Source organism: Triplophysa dalaica, chromosome 12 (genome assembly GCF_015846415.1).
Source record: "Triplophysa dalaica isolate WHDGS20190420 chromosome 12, ASM1584641v1, whole genome shotgun sequence".
Classification (NCBI taxonomy): domain Eukaryota; kingdom Metazoa; phylum Chordata; class Actinopteri; order Cypriniformes; family Nemacheilidae; genus Triplophysa; species Triplophysa dalaica.
The window spans coordinates 19,483,129-19,500,842 of NC_079553.1; the positions used below are offsets into that span (position 1 = coordinate 19,483,129).

General features: G+C 35.8%; 1 protein-coding gene across 1 annotated transcript; it reads right to left on the reverse strand.

The window, feature by feature from the left end:
* Positions 1-1,197: 1,197 nt before the first annotated feature.
* On the reverse strand, positions 1,198-9,216 carry fxyd3 (FXYD domain containing ion transport regulator 3). Its single transcript, XM_056762998.1, has 8 exons — positions 9,079-9,216; positions 3,966-4,016; positions 3,179-3,214; positions 3,062-3,082; positions 2,888-2,962; positions 2,462-2,498; positions 2,331-2,374; positions 1,198-1,851 (listed from the first exon to the last, which is right to left on the reverse strand). Exons 2-8 carry the CDS (start codon positions 3,994-3,996, stop codon positions 1,832-1,834), a joined length of 264 nt encoding a protein of 87 aa, XP_056618976.1. The 5' UTR covers positions 3,997-4,016; positions 9,079-9,216; the 3' UTR covers positions 1,198-1,831.
* Positions 9,217-17,714: the final 8,498 nt, after the last annotated feature.

A 17,714-nucleotide genomic window follows, 5' to 3' on the forward strand; every position in this document is an offset into this window, starting at 1 on the left:
AGATTTGACACAAGCAACATACAAATGAGCTTATAATTTAAAACAAATAATTTTAATAATAAAATGAAAGTTTATTTTTAGAACATTCTGCCCTTGTAATATTTCAGCATAAGTGACAGAAGTGCAAACGTGGGTTTGATTGTAACAGACAGATAGTTAGTTGTAACACTTGCTAGAAAATTCTATTTCAACAAAAAAACTCAATATTATTCTGTCTATAAACTAAAGGTGGATATTGCTTGTACTTGTCTATAACAGACAAAGATCTTCACGTCTATCATCCGGCCATCCCTCATCCATCCGTCTATTATAAATCAATACATATGAATAGATGAGAAAATACTGCACAACTACAACCCCAAAATTCATAATTGTCAATTACTTTCGCTAACATTGTCATTTCAGTATAGATTTCGATTAATGGAATTTAAATAGGGATCATCTCATTGTCTGGTTGATATTTTCACACATGGGATGTAAACCGTTAGTGACACCCAGCAACAAAGCGAGGCTGTTTATTTCAATGGAGAGCTTGTGTCTGGCCGAAAAAGAATTCTGCCAAATTATGACTCTCCAATTTCCGCCTAATATTAGGTGTTAGGATTAGGTGTGGGGGAGGAGTTAGGATTAGCTAATCCCGCAGCAGTTTCAATGAAGGAGTCGTAATATGACGGGGAGTCAAAATTTGGCACAACACCAGTGACACAAGCGTCAGTGACCGTTAACAAAAGGAAGTGGTCGTGTCTAGCGACTCGACAGTTGAGAATTGCTCAATTTTATGCAAATGATGAGCAATTTTCGGGAGCTCATGATATCCATCTCTCGTCAGTTACTGCAGGATTTGTTTATAATTATTACTTGTGCCACCAAAGCTAGGAAAGCCTTCTAACAACCTTGTTGCAAGAGACTAGCGACACATGGCGACACAGTCGCTGGCGGCACCTTTAATGCTGGAATACACTACACAATTTTTTAAATCAGAACAGATTAAACAAAACTAGTCATTTTACACTTTCAGACTTTTTGAAAGTTTGCAGAGAATAGAAGGGTTCACCCACAACGCAATAAAATCTGCAGACTAGTGCAGAATTCCAGACTGAAAATCTGAGCAAAGTCTTGTAGTGTATTTCAGTTTGAACTCATGTCGTGCCCAATTTAGTCACTTGTTACTCATCTGAGAGTGATGAAAGAAACAAATAAAACATGTTTTTGTAATTGTAGTGTTTTTTTTATTTCAGTGTTGAACGTTTACTGATACTGACAGTTTTTCCACACAAAAGAAAAACTAACAACCTCTTAATATGTGGTGAGAAATAGGCAAAAAAAATCAAGCACACGACAATATTCCAATGTAAATATGAGTATTCAACTAGAGTAAAACTTAACAATACAACTACACACAAAACTCATGTAATGTTGTTTCAATGTAGGCCTACGCGTAAACCGTACTGTTAAAACTAACAGCCTATTTTTGGTTAATGGTTTTCATTAAAGACTGAATAAAGATACTGCCATTGAAATTTCACCCTTTCATGCTTATGATAACAAGATAATTTAAAACAATTACTGACATTGAATTTACCATAAATTTTTGGTAATCAATTTAGACACATGGACAATAAAAAGACACATCTGGCATTAAAAAAGAAAAACACAGGTATGATTCTTCATGTTCCTCTATGATAAGTGGACCAGAGAGGCGGTGAAAACACAGAAAACCTTCGTATCAGATTCCTCATCGGGAGAAATTGTTCTTCTGGTAAACCACCACACGGGATACAGGATGGCAAGACCATCTCCTCTGATCGGTTCAGGTCAGGTCAACCGGCTTTCAGCATTCGCTGGCCCTTGCTGTCAATGAGAAGGACATAAAAAATGTATACCATCTTTAAATATGTAACAAACTTTTGTTGTTTACAACAGATTGACACACTGAATAAAACATGATTTACACAGCCCGATTTTACACCCTGTTATCTCCAACCCGCCCTCAGGTATCATGCAGTGTTAATATGCCCAAGGGAGAACATGTGACTCATCCTGGAAACTATCTAAGTGGTGTTATGGAGACGGGCCATACGGGTCCCTCACTGAGCTGAGACCTACTGTTTTTTCCCACAGCATCACAGGGATACTGGCACAGCAATAACAAGCAGATGGATTTCACTCAGCCGACAGACCATGCAGGTTTACGGTGACTTATTTCTTAAAGAAGCTACTGAAAGCCATTCTCTCCTTGTAAACCAGCACTGATATTTGTCAAGGAATTGATGGCAGAAATGGTTCAGGTTTATTTATTGTAAACTACACAAGCAGATGTTATACTGTACCTGTGTCATTGAGCATCTGCTGGGCGGTGCTTCCGGTTCTCCTTCTGTCAAAAGAGCAGCACTGTCTGAGGTTCATTCACTCAAGGTGTAAAGCAAATAAAGTCATAAAGTACACAGGTTGTCATTTATACCTTTTGTCCTGGTTGAATTTGCATCTACAGTGGCCACCTGTAAAGAAGAGCAAAAAACGGACTTGTTTTTAAACAGAAATGATGCTCCAAAATAAAAATTAAATATATAAAAAATATATATAATTAAATATAAAATATTTTTATATTTTTGTATATTAAATATAAATATTCAAACTATTTTCTATAGATTATAATGAGAGTGGGATTTTTATTCCCTTGTTATTCACAGTATGGAAATAAGATGGGGGGATGCTGAATTCTCATGACAAAAATGTCCGGTAAATTTGATGTCCAGTAAAATGAAAGTTTGTTTTGGGAGGGAAGAAAGTGTTTTAAGTAATATTTTACTAAAACTATTTTAGATTTAGCAAAGTTCTGTTGTTAAAGAAATTTCCTTTAAATGAAAAATGTGAATGAAAAACTTACTTAGAAGAATAGTTATGCCAATGAGACACAGAACTGCCGCCAGGATAAGACCACCAACCCGAAGTCTGTAATAATCTGTACAAGTAAAAGAGACAACAATACAAGGAACGTAAAAAGATGCTCTTGATTGAGAATCGGGTCAGTGGACCACTCTAAAAAGTGTGCCTGACTTACCAAATGTGAAAGGGTCTTCCTCTGAAAAAAAAATAGGAAAAAATAAATAAATACTGTTTACATGTTTTAAGACTACATAATCAAAAGAAATTCTGCAAGAAAATTCAAATTTCATACCTTCTTGCTGACCTTCTGCCAACACGAGGGACCAAACTACAAACAAAAGAGACTGAATGTGAGAGTATGAAAACCATGTGACATTAAAATGCTTGACAGATGTTTTCTGCAAAAACAACATTTGTTAAAAAAGATTTGTAAGTACATAATTTACAACTATGTAGCATTGAGTGTGGATCTTAACTTCAACCGAACACAGTCAAACTCCAATTTTGATGTAGCCTATTTAGAATGTTATTTTCTTATACTTTCTCTAGTTTAGTTTGTTCTTATGGCATGTCAAATAACGTCCTGTTTATTTTTTACTTTTGTAGCTGATAAAATGAAAATCAGAATTTGGTTGGATGCATGGACTTTGACATCAACAAAATTTATGCCAAACACAATACATTTTTATTGCATAGTATGTTCATCTTAAACATGGTCAACCTATTTATTTACTCTCAGCTCCATGGGTCTGAGAGTAACACCATTTCGATCCTCTATATTTATATGCCACATGTGCTGCCACATGAACTGTACATGTGGCAGAATTGACAATAAACCAGACTTTGACTTTGATTTTGACTTTGAAGTGACATGTCAGCAATGCACTGCAAATGATTTCTCACTTTCTTTTTTGCCTTGTTGTCAATTGTCAAAGAATATGATTTCTTGCAGTGTAAGCTAATTGTCATTCTTGTTTTCTCATAAATCCAACAGAGAGCATTTCCCTGCGGTCGCTGTTTGCTCAAATTACGCAGACACGAGCACTCCTGCAGCTTATTCAGATACACACAATACTCACATGTCAAAAAAACAAACGCCAAAGTCTTCATCTTGAAACTGGGATCTTAACCTGAAAAGCACAAAATCAGGTTTGCCATTAGAGAACAATGTATGCATACTTTTCAACTGCTAGTCAACTTCAAATCAAAACAAAACACATTTCTGCACGATTCAATGGCCATTATGTCAAAGCTACACTTTCCTTTTCAACTGGCATCAGGAATCCTTCATCCCCTTCCTTCCAAAACATTAAAACTGGGACAAATAATTGTGTTAGGATTGGAAAGCAGATCATGTATCTTCTGTGTCCACGAGAGTTAATTTTATTAACGCTTGTCACTTATGATCTAAATATAACATGAGTTCTCCTAATGCCTCAATGATTCTCTGCTTGTCAACAAAAATGGGGTTCAATCAAATTATCCCATTCCCTGTCAATCCATCTGATCTGATTAAACATACTGAAAAAAACTGGTCTTGGAACAAAACACAGATCAGATGTCAACCGCCACGGCCCGGCACATCCCAGCAACCAAACATTCAACAAACAGCTGCTAGGAAACAAACGCTGAGAAGCTAGATCCCAATATAAAAAAAGAGAGTTTTGTTTGCCTTTAAAGGTAGACAGGCTTTTAATGTTTGTATGGCCACAAATCTCACATTGTCCGATGTTGACGTATACATCATAATTAATTGCACACAACATTTCATTGCATAACTCCAGAGCTTAACTCGGATTTTCCATGGTGCTTCTGAGAGACCAGAGGGAATGCCATGCCCTTCCTTACCAGCACAAGATGATGTAACATTCTCCTGTAATAAACCCACCACCCTCGGCTTCTAACAATGGTGGCCAAGAAGAGCAAAAAATGGGATCACAAGAGACATGCTGAGATAAAATAAAGTCCAATATGTTAGCCTTATAACAACCCGGATCAACTCGAGGAGTGAACAAGGCAAAGGTTTAATCCCAGAGTCCCTGAGGTGTTTAATAAATCCCTTGTGTCTATTTCTATAGTTTATTATCCAGCACATGAATGATCCTTTTCCTGGCTGTAAACACACAGTGACATAGGCATAAAAACTTTTGCGTCAAAAGCAACTTGATGCTACATCATTTCATGTCCTTAGAGGAACAGTTCGCGTGAATGTTATCATGATTTGTTCACACATGTGTCTTATTTTCTTTCTTCCATAAAACATAAAAGGAGCTCTTAGAATGTCAGAAGACATTGTGATTCAAACTCTCAAAAAAGCTCAATCGAAGTATAACATTAAAGGTGCTGTGTGTGATATTTAGGAGGATCTACGGACAGAATTGCAATAACTATGTCTTCAGAGGTGTATAAAAACCTTACATATTGAAGCATTATGTTTTTTTTACCTTAGAATGAGCTGTTTCTATACATATACATCTATCTACATCTTGCATCCAGGTTTTGTCCTTTTACATTATTTTTTATTATAAGAGATATTGTCTTTAATATTGTATTTTATATTCGTGAATTTGTAAGTTCACCTAAAATTAAATTGCTGTAATTTGCCCACCCCCAGTTCTTCCAAGATGTGGGTGGCATTGTTTTTTTCAAGTCGATATTTGGTTGAATTACTGAAAGTGATATTAATAAAAGTCAAAAACGTTAATACATTCAGCACAAAATAATCCCTGCCCGTTGTGACGTTAAACTTGCATCTTATAAAGCGAATAAATTGATTTGTCCAAGAAACTGAATGCTATTATCATAGAAATGGCTATTATCGCATCTTCGGGTGAATTCCAATCGCATTCATTTACCTCACGAACCTACTGCCTCTGGCTGTGTATTGTCAATTATTAGGTTTTAAATAACATTACGTTTCTTGGACAGACCGATCAAATCGCTTCATAAGACGTCAGTATATCGTTACGAGCCAGGGGAATTAGTTTTGTGATTGAATGTAGCAGCGTTTTGAACTTTTAGAACAGTGGCGTCTCAGGTCGTGCATTTCTTAAAGCACACCATTCTTAAATGCTCTCCACTTATTTTAAATGTTAAGGCGGGCCAGGTAAAGATGATTGGTGGGAGGCCGCCAGCTGACTAACCCTGGACTAACTACTCTACAAATCGTTTCGTAAATACGTTCTCTCCTTCAGTAAAGAAGAGCAAACATGAGGTCATCTTAGTATTGTGTCAATCACCGTAGTGCTTCAAAAGGAGGGAGGGGTGGAGTGATCCGTTGGTTGCAATTCGCAACCTCACCACTGGTTGTCGCTAAAATCTCGCTATTGCTCCTATAAGTTCTATTTAAAAGAGTAGCTTGGACATTCTGGCTAGCATATTGATTCATGTTTCAACAAATGTAATACAAAAAGACAAAACGATCATTTTCAGTTAAAATATTAATTAATCCTGTAAATTAAGTCAAATGATCATGTCTTGAAACATGAGATGTGCCAGCAGGTTGGTAATGGTTCAATGGTGCGTTTATATTGAAGAGGAGAAAAGCTTGAAGAACAGTTTCATCCTAATAACAAAAAATCCATTTTTCATCCTGTTCCAGAGCGTGCAATGATACTTCTCTCAAGCATCGGACAAAAAGGGATGTCTAAATTTATTCAGGTTACTCTAAAAACAGTTCTTAAATCTTATCATGATGCAGTTTGAAAGTTAACCAGACCCGAAAGAGAGAAAGGGGCGAGACTGTCTTACTCCCTGTTCTTGTTTTCATGGACAGCCTGGACATTTTGGCACCCAGCTGACAGGCTGATTATAATGAAAGTCTTGTGGTCTGTTCTAGTCACGTTGGCTTGCCAGTGAGTGTCTGTGTCACAGGGAATAATGAGGAATTGTGTCCTACAGTGTTTAACATGTTCACTTCCTCTTCTCACATTTTGAATTATCATTTCCACTTTGAGTCAAATGCTTTGTTTGTTGCTTTAGAGTTACAATAGTTCATACTTGTTCATTTCATTAACCAAAACTTGACCCTTAAGACTGGAACAGATCACTGGCATCCCACACATCCTAACAATTTAAACATGTTACTCCTCAAGAAATATGTAGTCGTTGGGGATTGAACGATTCACTCAGCTCATGATGCAAAGCGATACACGACACTGATTTGACAATACGTTTTATTTCATGATTTTTTTTACAAAATGAAAAGAGACCACTTAAAAGTGAAGCAGTGCCCTTTTATTATTTCTGCACATTTATTTCTAAAATGAAAATATCTTTAATGTAAAATAACAAAACTAAATTGCAATATTAAAACAAATTTCAAATCGAAAGAAAAATGAATGATACAAAAGTCTCTTTAATATAAACAGACAAAGACTTTGTCTGCGTTTTTCCTAACTTGATTTTTTCAATAATATAAGCATATCCACGCTTACCAAGCAGATCCTGCTGTTCAAATCATGTATTGCAATTCATTTGACGTCTCACACGACTTGAATCGTCACGTATTATTATCTATTTTTAACCATCTTACAGTGAATCGTTACATCCCATTAGATGTGGCTTATTTTTGGCTAATTTACGTGAATTGGTACAATCTTATTTGTACATTGACTATGTAAGGGGTGGAACTTTTGTATTGCTTTTTCCAAGCAATTGTACGTTTTTGTATAATTCACAACATACAAATTCATACAAATAAGCCACCTCGTAAAATAGTTACAAATTCCAATTAGATCAGGTCGGTTTAGAACAGTCTGGTTTTCCGTCCGGTTCTTAACTAGTATCAATCTAAAGACCGTGTTTCACGGCCATATTCTAGTCATATACAACTTTCAATCTGAATACCATGGGGTTCAAAGACTGAAGGAGCCTGTGTTTACATCACAGAAAGTAAACAAACTCATGTAACCTTCAAACCTCTTTGAACAGTATATATTTAAGAGTCTAATACTAAAGAAAGGCATCACAAGGGATATATCTGTCCAGTTCATAAGTCACATCTGCTCTCACCTTTACACCCCCACTTACACACAAAAGATGCTTGACATGCACACAGAAATCCAGACTGCAGCTATATTAGGAACAAAATTCCACCCCTGAGAACAGGGCGTGAACTTTGAAGCATTGTATGAACACTGCACATTGCAAGTGATAAAATGAAACCATCAGACTGTAAAACACAACACACACAATATAACCTACTGTACAAAAAAACCCTTAAGAGGTTTATGTTGACCTAAACAACGCCATCAACGTTTATACGTAACATGCTCTTGGACCACCTTGTGGTCTAAGCAATGCAGGAAGGAAAATGACATTCTGTTGAGGTGAGTCACCCCTCCAAAAACCACACTCCCCCCTTCTCTAGTGGTTGTCTAAGTGCTGTCTTTATGCTCCCTTAACGTCTGTTTCCATGAGCTGACCATACAGAACGTTCATGAATACGTCTCAGCCTAAGTTTAAAATACATTAAAGACCATTTGAGGCACATCTTTTGATAATAAGAGCAAAAATTATTTGATTCGAACGCAAGCCTTTCACTTCATGTTCCCTTTTTTTATCATCCTGGATAAACACAGGAAAACTTTGTTTACATAAAGTAGGACTTTAGTTAAAATGGTGAATCTGGACTTTATCTTAAAACACATACGCATGGACTGGCCTCTTATCTGCCATTTTATTCTTCGTATTTATAAATATGCTAAGATGTTGTTACTGAATTTCACGAGTCCAATTTATTATCAGCACAATACAACTTAAAGTATAATAACCAACTAAATAATTCCACATGTTGCAACTCCGGTAGAGTATGAAACACAAAACACAAGTGGATTCTATTCAAGTCAGAGGGATTTAACTAAAGGCCAGTGTGTTCAGCCAAGACATGATGTCGGAAAGATCCTCAGAAGTTAATGACAGCTGTCCAGAATGAAACTGCAGTTTCCAGTTTCATAATCACTTCTTACAGATAGTCAGATCGTCTGTATCTTTTTTCCATCCTTATTTTGCATTTCTTTATAGTATTAACTAACATCAATCTTTTAAAGTTTCATCATTTGTTTATCAAACATACTAACAGTTATTTATAGCAGAGGAAACAACGATTCCACACAAAGAGCTTTTAGAAAGTTGCTCAATGCTTTGTTATTTTAAGACAAATGCGTAAATCACATTTTACAGATTACTTACCTTTATTAAGGAGAAAGAAGCTAAATAGTGGAAGTTTGAAATGTGGTTGGGAAGGAACCACCCGTAGATAAAAAGAGATTGAAAGCAACACCCTACACCATCCGCTCAACAGGTTGGCTCAGTTCTGAGTGGGTTGAGTTTGAATGAGAGATCTTTTCTCTTGTAGAGCAACTCTGGTCATTTTTTGTTTGCTGTGCACGCCCACAGAGAATTTTGTCTTCTGTGGGTAAGTGCATTTATGCAAAGTCGAAGAGTTAAACAGTAAGGAATAGATCAAACGTTGTATAATTCTTTCAATAAATCTTTAAATGTTATCTTTCTTATATGTTTTTTATTTTTTTATTAATTAACCCTATTTGATCAGTGTTTGCGTTTCGTGGGATTGAACCCATAACCTTGACGTTGCAAGCGTCATAGTCTACGGTACCAGTTAAGCAAAAAAAACAAAACAAATCAGCATAGTATTCTGTGCAGGCCACCTACTGTAGCAGACAGAGCTTCAACATGCAAAGCGGTGGTCTGTGTTTTACAGTCTCCCAGTCAAAATAACCTCAGGCGTAAAGAGGACTCCAAATGTTACAGGACCAAACTGAGAACCTTTATTAAAGCATAGAACACAGCTGTTGGATGTCTCATCTTTCACTTGGAGAAAAAAAACATACAGAATTTATATAATGGAATTCATTTTGGAGCAGTTTCTTCTTTGGGCAGGGATGAATGTATAAATCACAAAAATTACATAATTGAAACCTACAATAAAACAGTTTTGTTGAGCTAGTGTCCATCTGTATTTTCTAAACAGGAGTAGGAAAAAATACTTTAATCTACTATTCTCAAGATTGCAATAAAAGTTTTAACAGGTCCTCAGATCTTGCTTGCATCTGCATTGCCCCTGCAGCGACAAGAGATATAATCAGATCTGGAAAAGTTTCTTACTTATCATAAACAGTGTTATACATGGTAATATATTAATCGCACTAAGAATAAAAGTTTGTGTTTACAAAATATATTTCTGTCCACTGAGCACATTCATTTTGAATTTATAAACATATATACACATGTATACATATTTTACCAATCATTTAAATAATATTAAAACGCTTATGATTTTCTTCAATTTATGCACGTACGTGCATGATTTTATAAATACAAAAATAACATGGACAGTACACGGACATATATCATGTAAACACAAACTTTTATTCTGGATGCGATTTATGATTGATTGAACAGCATATAAAAAATATTCAGTAAGACTAGGGCCCGGTTTCACAGAAAAGGCTTAAGGGTAGTCAACCACTAAAATGAATGTTTGAGCTGTCTTGAATTAAAATAAAGTGCCCTGAAATTTCTTAAGATTATATGTCAGTGCCACCGTTTGTCTCATGATGAACACCAGTAATGTTTTTTCTAATGCATTTTTTATAAAAGCGACTTAAATATACTAATTTATCTAAGGCCTAGTCCTGGCTTAAGCTAAGCCTTGTCTTTGAAACCGGGCCTATATATACTCATTTACTGAGGTTTAATTGTGAAAGTGTAAGCATGTGACCTACTTTCTCTTTGGTTTGCACTGGCCCCCTGTGAAGACAACAATCTGTTACTCTTTCTGTTAGCATAGATGCAAAGCGTTAATGTTAAAATTCAGAGACTTACAGCATATAATTCCAACCCCTCCGGCTACGAGCAGGCCTGTGATGACCAAACCTCCAATCCTCAACCCATCATAGTCTAAAAGAAACAGCTGGTCAATTTGAACCCTATATATGAAAATCTCAAACATATTTAATGTATATAAAAGCATTATTAAACAGTCTATTAAATGAATAACCAAAATCATAGGTTTAGAGAACTTACTGTAAACAAATGGATCTGTGAAGAGACATGAAAGAAGTTAAACTTCATAAAAGTACTTTTGTAAAAAACAACATTAAAGTAAAAAGTCATAATAGTCCTGTAAAATACTTTAAATTTCAATTTCATTTTAATGTTTACATGCTTAATCTTTTTTAAAAAGGTTTAAGATCAATTCAAAAACAATTAATTCTTATGCCTTACTTGCTTCAGCTTGACTGAAGAGGTTCAAGAGGACTGCTGAAGAATGGAATGAAATGAAATAAATAAATACATAATAAAATAGAAAATACCACTTGACAATGTTAATCTCTACATTTTTAATTCAAGATAGTTATGAAAATATGCAGAGATTGTCAAAGATAATTAATTATTTACATCATCTACATTTGATAGTATTCCAACTGTGCTTAAATCAAAATGTTGATTCATGATCTGCTTTGAATGTTTGACCTTCAGGCCTAAGGTCACAGGAGACTTTGTGTGTTATTGAGTGACCTTTAACTGTCTATATGTTGCATAAACAGTTCTGATTTACCTGTAAAGAGGACTAGTGCTGTGATCTGGCTCATTTTTCCCCCTTCTGATCAAAGACACAAACAAGAAACAACAGTGAGACATTCGGTCTTTAAGGACGTAAAATAAACAGATCAGTTGAGAATAATATGCAAGTATGCTGTACAGTCAATGCCTAAGCAGTTGTCAGCTACTTGCATCAAATTTAATAAGATCAAATACATTTCTTTCCCACGTGCATGTCGACAGCCAGACCCATGAGACGAGGAATGTTTGCTAAGAAACCCCAGCTGTAAGTACCGCTGAGAGAAAACAGCGCTCGTGTTTTGAAAGCAAACACAGAATCTACGGGTCAACTCAGTCGGGATGCGACAAGTTCCAGGACACTGCTGGTGTACCCTTGAACGCCTGGAGGTGTTTTGGAAAGTTTGCCATCCCACCTCCCTCAGTTATGGAATCAACTCGGAGAGGTTTGGATTTGTAACTCAGCGATTTCTGGATCTGGCCGTTACCAAGCACACGTGTTGACTCCTGTTAACTGTTCATCTTTTAGTGTGATTTTAAATACAAAATCTTCATGGTCAACTTATAAACTTCTCCACTCCAAGTTTTATAGGAATGAAGTTATGTAATGAAACGTCATTTTCAAAATTGCTTCGTTTGCCACTGAATGTCAAACATAAAACTGGCTCCCGAAGATCAACCAAGTTTTGACTACATTTTCAGTGTATACATTTTTTTTTTGCAAAAGCCTCAGGTCCTTTAAGCTGTAATATACCTCCAATAAATTCTTGAATGTAATTCTGCAAACCCTGATAATATTTCAGTGTCTGAAATCTAGGAAAACTAGGTTTGGGATTTACTAAAGAGGCGTGACAGGAAATCCAGAGGTTTGTGAAGTTCACATTCTAGTGATAGAACATCTACGTCCACAATATGTACAATGCTAAAAGTGAGGTCACCTTCAACAATTGGTGCGACTCTGAGATGTTCTCTTTATCTTATCGGCAATGATTTTCAGCTAAATGAGTAACTCAGACCTCACCATTACTTATCGAATCACAAAAAGGATTCGAGTCAAACAATTGTGTATTGTGTTTTAGCACAATACATGATCACACTAAATCACTCACACGTAACATTCAGCACAATTCAATCGCCATGGTCTTACCTTGGCAGAGGAACAGGTAGATCTCAGAGTGATAGATGTTGGTTGACGCACCTCATGTAGGCAGATCTCACAACCTTGCTGTCTTTTGTATAACCTTTAAAGATAGCACCTCCTTACTGTATACACATAAACAAAGCCAAGCGTATCAAACAAGTGTATGAGGACCACGTCATCTTGTCCACTGTTTATTCCAAAACATGACCTGGCTGTTTATGAATTACACAGGGATGAAAATGGTTGAAGATGGATGACAACACAAGCAGACCTGCAACTCAATGTCCTTTAAATGTTCTTCAGCGCAGGCATCAAATCAAATGTCCTTTAAAAGCTCTTTGGTCCAAGGGTTTTGAAAGTGAGACCTTTAGGGCAATGATGGTTTGCGGGGCACAAAAATTATGAACTTCGTTCCAAACAAAGGTCAAACCAGGGGTTGATCACTGTTGTTAAAAGTTATTAAATAGTATTTAACTGAAATGAGCTTATGTTTTGAACCCTACAGTAGTGTATTGTCCTTCTACACGGGTTCTGTGATACTACACATATATTTCCAGATTTGTAAAAATGTGTAGATATTGTAGGCCTTCATGCTAAAAAGACAGACCCAAGTATCACAGTAGTGCAGTCTGTTTATGGTGGTTAGGTGCTAACAGGGCTGGAAATGGAGGGGAGTAGTGACAAAGTAACAAAATGTGTAATCTGTCTCTGTATTGATTGGTGTTTATGAATACGAATTTCACCTTTTTTTCTTGTCAGTCAGCACAACCTGTTTAACCTAACGGGAATTTATACTTATTTTGTGAGGCAATGATAAAGGCCCACCCCTCACATCACAGGAGCAAAGGCAGATTGTACTAAAAAGGTTTATGTGAGAATGTATGAATTCATAAATCAACTTGTAAAAACATGTGAACTCTTGTGAGATTGCGTTGATATATAATTATGAAAGCTACTTACTATTGAACTCCATAAGATTGTAAGATGTGCTGAGAGACACGAAAAACAGGGAAAAGCATGTCCATTGTCATAAATCAGTAGAATAAAACTTCTGTGACCGTCACAAATTTCCATGAGTATATGAAAAAACCCTGTATTTTACCTTTCTTTTTTTTTTTACAGATTTTCCTGTATTTTTGGAAATACAGTCAAAAGCTATACAATTACAGAACAAGACAACGCATTTACAAGAAAAATGGGGGAAACCTTTTAATATATACCCATACGGGAGGGACGCATAAATGGTTTGGGCAGTCATGGCCTAATGGTTAGAGAATCCAGAAGTTTGCCAGTTCGATTCTCAGGGCCGGCGGGGAATGACTATGATGCCTATGAGCTGCACACTGCTTCTGCCAGATGACCTTGTAACAATGTGACACACACCCAGGTCTGATCAGCCTGCGCCGGGCCTCCCTTGGCTGAGGGTGTCTTGTGATAAAGGGCAGAAACATCCAATGAGGCTGAGCTGCACAACTGACAATGTGTCGCATTGATGGGAACCATACAAAGGGCATTATCAGCAGCACCTCACCAAAAGACATCTTTCATTCAGGACAATGTGATGAAATTGGGACACACGACTCATGAGATGTCTCTCAGATAATGCCAAGGAAAGGTAAGTATGTTTTTCTATAATAATTTCCGCCCCAAACACAGAGGGTGCCTACCGACAAACCAGTGAAACCTCAGACCCCCTTTCCTCTATTCATATTCTTGACTGCTTCCCCCTGCATAAGGCGTGAGAAACAGTGGGTTTATAAAAACTAGTCCTATTAACTGAATCTCTAATTTACAGAAAAAGGTTAACGTATAATATAATAAACGTTATTTTATTGTACATTTTTATTACATATTTATTTACAGTGTAGTCTTAGCCATCAAGCATAAAACCGCTGGCTGATCGCCTGATAGATTATTCATGAAAGTATTCAAGTTCACGGCGTTAACTCTTGACCACTGTTGGGTAAGTAACTATGAAAAAGTAATTAATTACTAGCTACTCATTACATATTCAATAGTGTAATTAGATTACTGTCCAAATTACTCTGTCCAAAAAGTATTTAGTTACTCATTACTAATTACTTTCTATATCCTACATCAACCATGATTAGTTAAGTGATTCAAGGATAGACATGAAACGGCTTATTGAATTCATTCAAATAATATTATTAACTGACCAAAGTATTACAAATGTGAGAATTATACATTAAAGCACAGATTTTAAAGTAAGACTTTGAATGTTGATGTCAATTACACTATTGCACACGCATGTATTTCACAAAGTATTTAGTTTAATTACATCAAAAGTAACTGTAATTAAATTACAGAAAACATACGAGTAATCCCTTACTTTACTTTTCAAGGGAAAAGTAATTAAATTACAGTTACTAATTACTTAGTAACTAGTTACACCCAACACTGCTCTTGACACGTTCATGAACGCACACATCTTTGTTACTGTTGGCATATTTACACGGTAATAAATATAACGTGGCCTAAAACGAAACCTGATTGGTTCTTTTACCTGTCATTCCTCTGGCTTCTAGGGGTGCCAGAAATAATAACAATAAAATAATAATAATAAAGGCTATTATTAGAATTATTTTTAGAAATATAAAGTTTTTGGGACATTTTACGGCGAAAAGTCAGAATACACGCGTTATTATAATATAATAATAATATTGGACATTGGACTTTTTATTTGTATTTTTATATATATTTATAGAGAGAGATCCTGTATGCCGTCTCCTGCCACACTGTCATTATAATCTCATGACATAAAACAATCTCAAATATACATACATCATAATAATGCATTTAGAAAACAAAAACCCTCCCTACTGCTCTATTACAGAGGGAAAGGGATTTCTAACCGTAGGATTTAAGAGTACACAGACCTCAGGGAGGAGCTGCACTAGGTTATGTCGAGCAAACACATGGATAAGGTGGAGTCTCCTGTAAGATTCCACGTTCATCCTGCACAGAATAACATCTCAGTCAATGTCATCTTTAGAGGTGTACTGAGGTATGAAAGCAAGTTCCTCTGTCAAATTTGCTACTTTAATATATATAACAAATAAAAGCAAGATGACTAAGAGAAAATTTTGCCCAATTTTTCTGACTAAATTATTGTCAATAGTTTGGAGAGGGTTAGTGGTATATTTCCAACACATCACCACCCCAAATGTTTGTAAAAAACAATCAGAGAAAAAAGGTAACTAAAAATGTACTAAAATATAATGTTAACAATGGTCAGCCTTTAGCTAGACAATATTTTGTGACTGCAACTGCATCTGTTCACTACAATGAAGAATCAGCCTGAAACATCCTCACGACCTGTAATTTCATAAAAACCTAACTTAATGTTTAACATTGAAGTAGTTTAATTTTTATTGATTGTTTTTTTGTGTTTGTCCACAAATATTACAACTTTTTTTTTAAATTAGCAAACTAAATTGACAGATATAGTACATTATCCTTTACATAACCACTAGCATTTTTCCAGGAGACTCCCTACAGATACAACAGAGCTTCAGACCACCAGACTTGAGTTCAGAGGAATTAATTGAAAGCAATTAAAGAAAGCTTTTTTTGATGGTCTCAATTAAACTTACAACTGGTTACAATTAAAAAAATAATAATGAGGGATAAAAATCTACAAAACAAACAGTGTCAATAACTTTTTATTTATTTTGGGTTGAGCACATGCCCAATATACACAGTGAATTTATAGTAAATAGATCTGAATTTAAAATCTGAATTGTGAGCTAAACACAACGTCACAGCTGAGCCATGTTGTAATGTGACCTTTTGTGCCAATAGCTGAAGCAAACATGCAAATAGACAAAGTTTCCGATCCAGGTTTAATAAGTAATTTCAAAAATAAACTCTAGACACTAAAATTGCTAATGCTTAATATACTTTTTAGAAATTTACATCAAACAGATAGTCATTATGGTTTAGCATTTAGCTTAAAGCACTAACTCACTAAAATAGAAAGTCAGTGAATGGGTGCAGCGTAACACCTGTGTCAACATTGACCAGTCTACTATTGATCTGTACAACTTAAAGGATTGAAGTACAACCCAAAAGGCCCAGTTTGTGTTGAAATATATTAAACCCCTATATTTTTATACATGTGCATATAATAAATAAATGTACATCTATGAAAATTGTGCTCGAGCCAAATGAAATACATTTAAAATTAAAAATAATTAACTAGATTCATAGTTACGACTCAAACATCGTAGGGGTTCTAAATCACCTAAAATTTGTATTTATAAGACAAACATTATGGACAGGTAAAGTTGTGTGTATAAGACAAACATGGAAAGGTAACTTGTCACACAAGGACATGTTCCTCGAACAACATCCGTCTGATTTTGTGTTTTAGGAATTGTTAAACAAATGTGGCATCAGGTGTGAAGAAGATCTGTTGATGCAGGAACATCTACCGGATGGTGGGCATTGACAAAGTACTAAAGACGCCCCCTGTTGGACAACTGGAAAACCGCAGAAACGTACTCTCCTAGACAGTAGTCAAACTAGATCATCCTAATTTGTCGCAAAATATTTATATGCTGTATATTGTAAATATTTTGTATTGTTCGTATTTGTATATGTGTGCTATAGTAATAAATCATTTATAATTTGACTAAAGGTAAAGAATCCTCAGTTTCCCTTAGGTTAGGCTGTTTGCCCATCATGAAGGCCACCCACTGATCCTAAAAATACAAGGAAGAACCTTTAGTAGCTCCATGAAATGAAATCAATAAATCTGACATCACATGCAACATACATACATAAATACATAAATGAGGAACTTACTGAAGCATTGCTGTACTCTCTCGGATCTTTTCAAGAGGATGTACGCCACACAGATGGTGATCAAAGACGACAAAAATCCACCGATAGCATATCCGATAAGCTTTCCATAGAAACCTGCGTTCTCTGTGAGAGACACACCCACACATAGAGATTAGAAATGTAATGGTTATAATGGGAATTGTATTGGTTTTAACGGAAACAGGTCCCTGTGGGGTCTCTGGTAATGTTTTGGGTTCTATTGGTGTGATGTTATCTGGCAAATGGAAAGCAATAG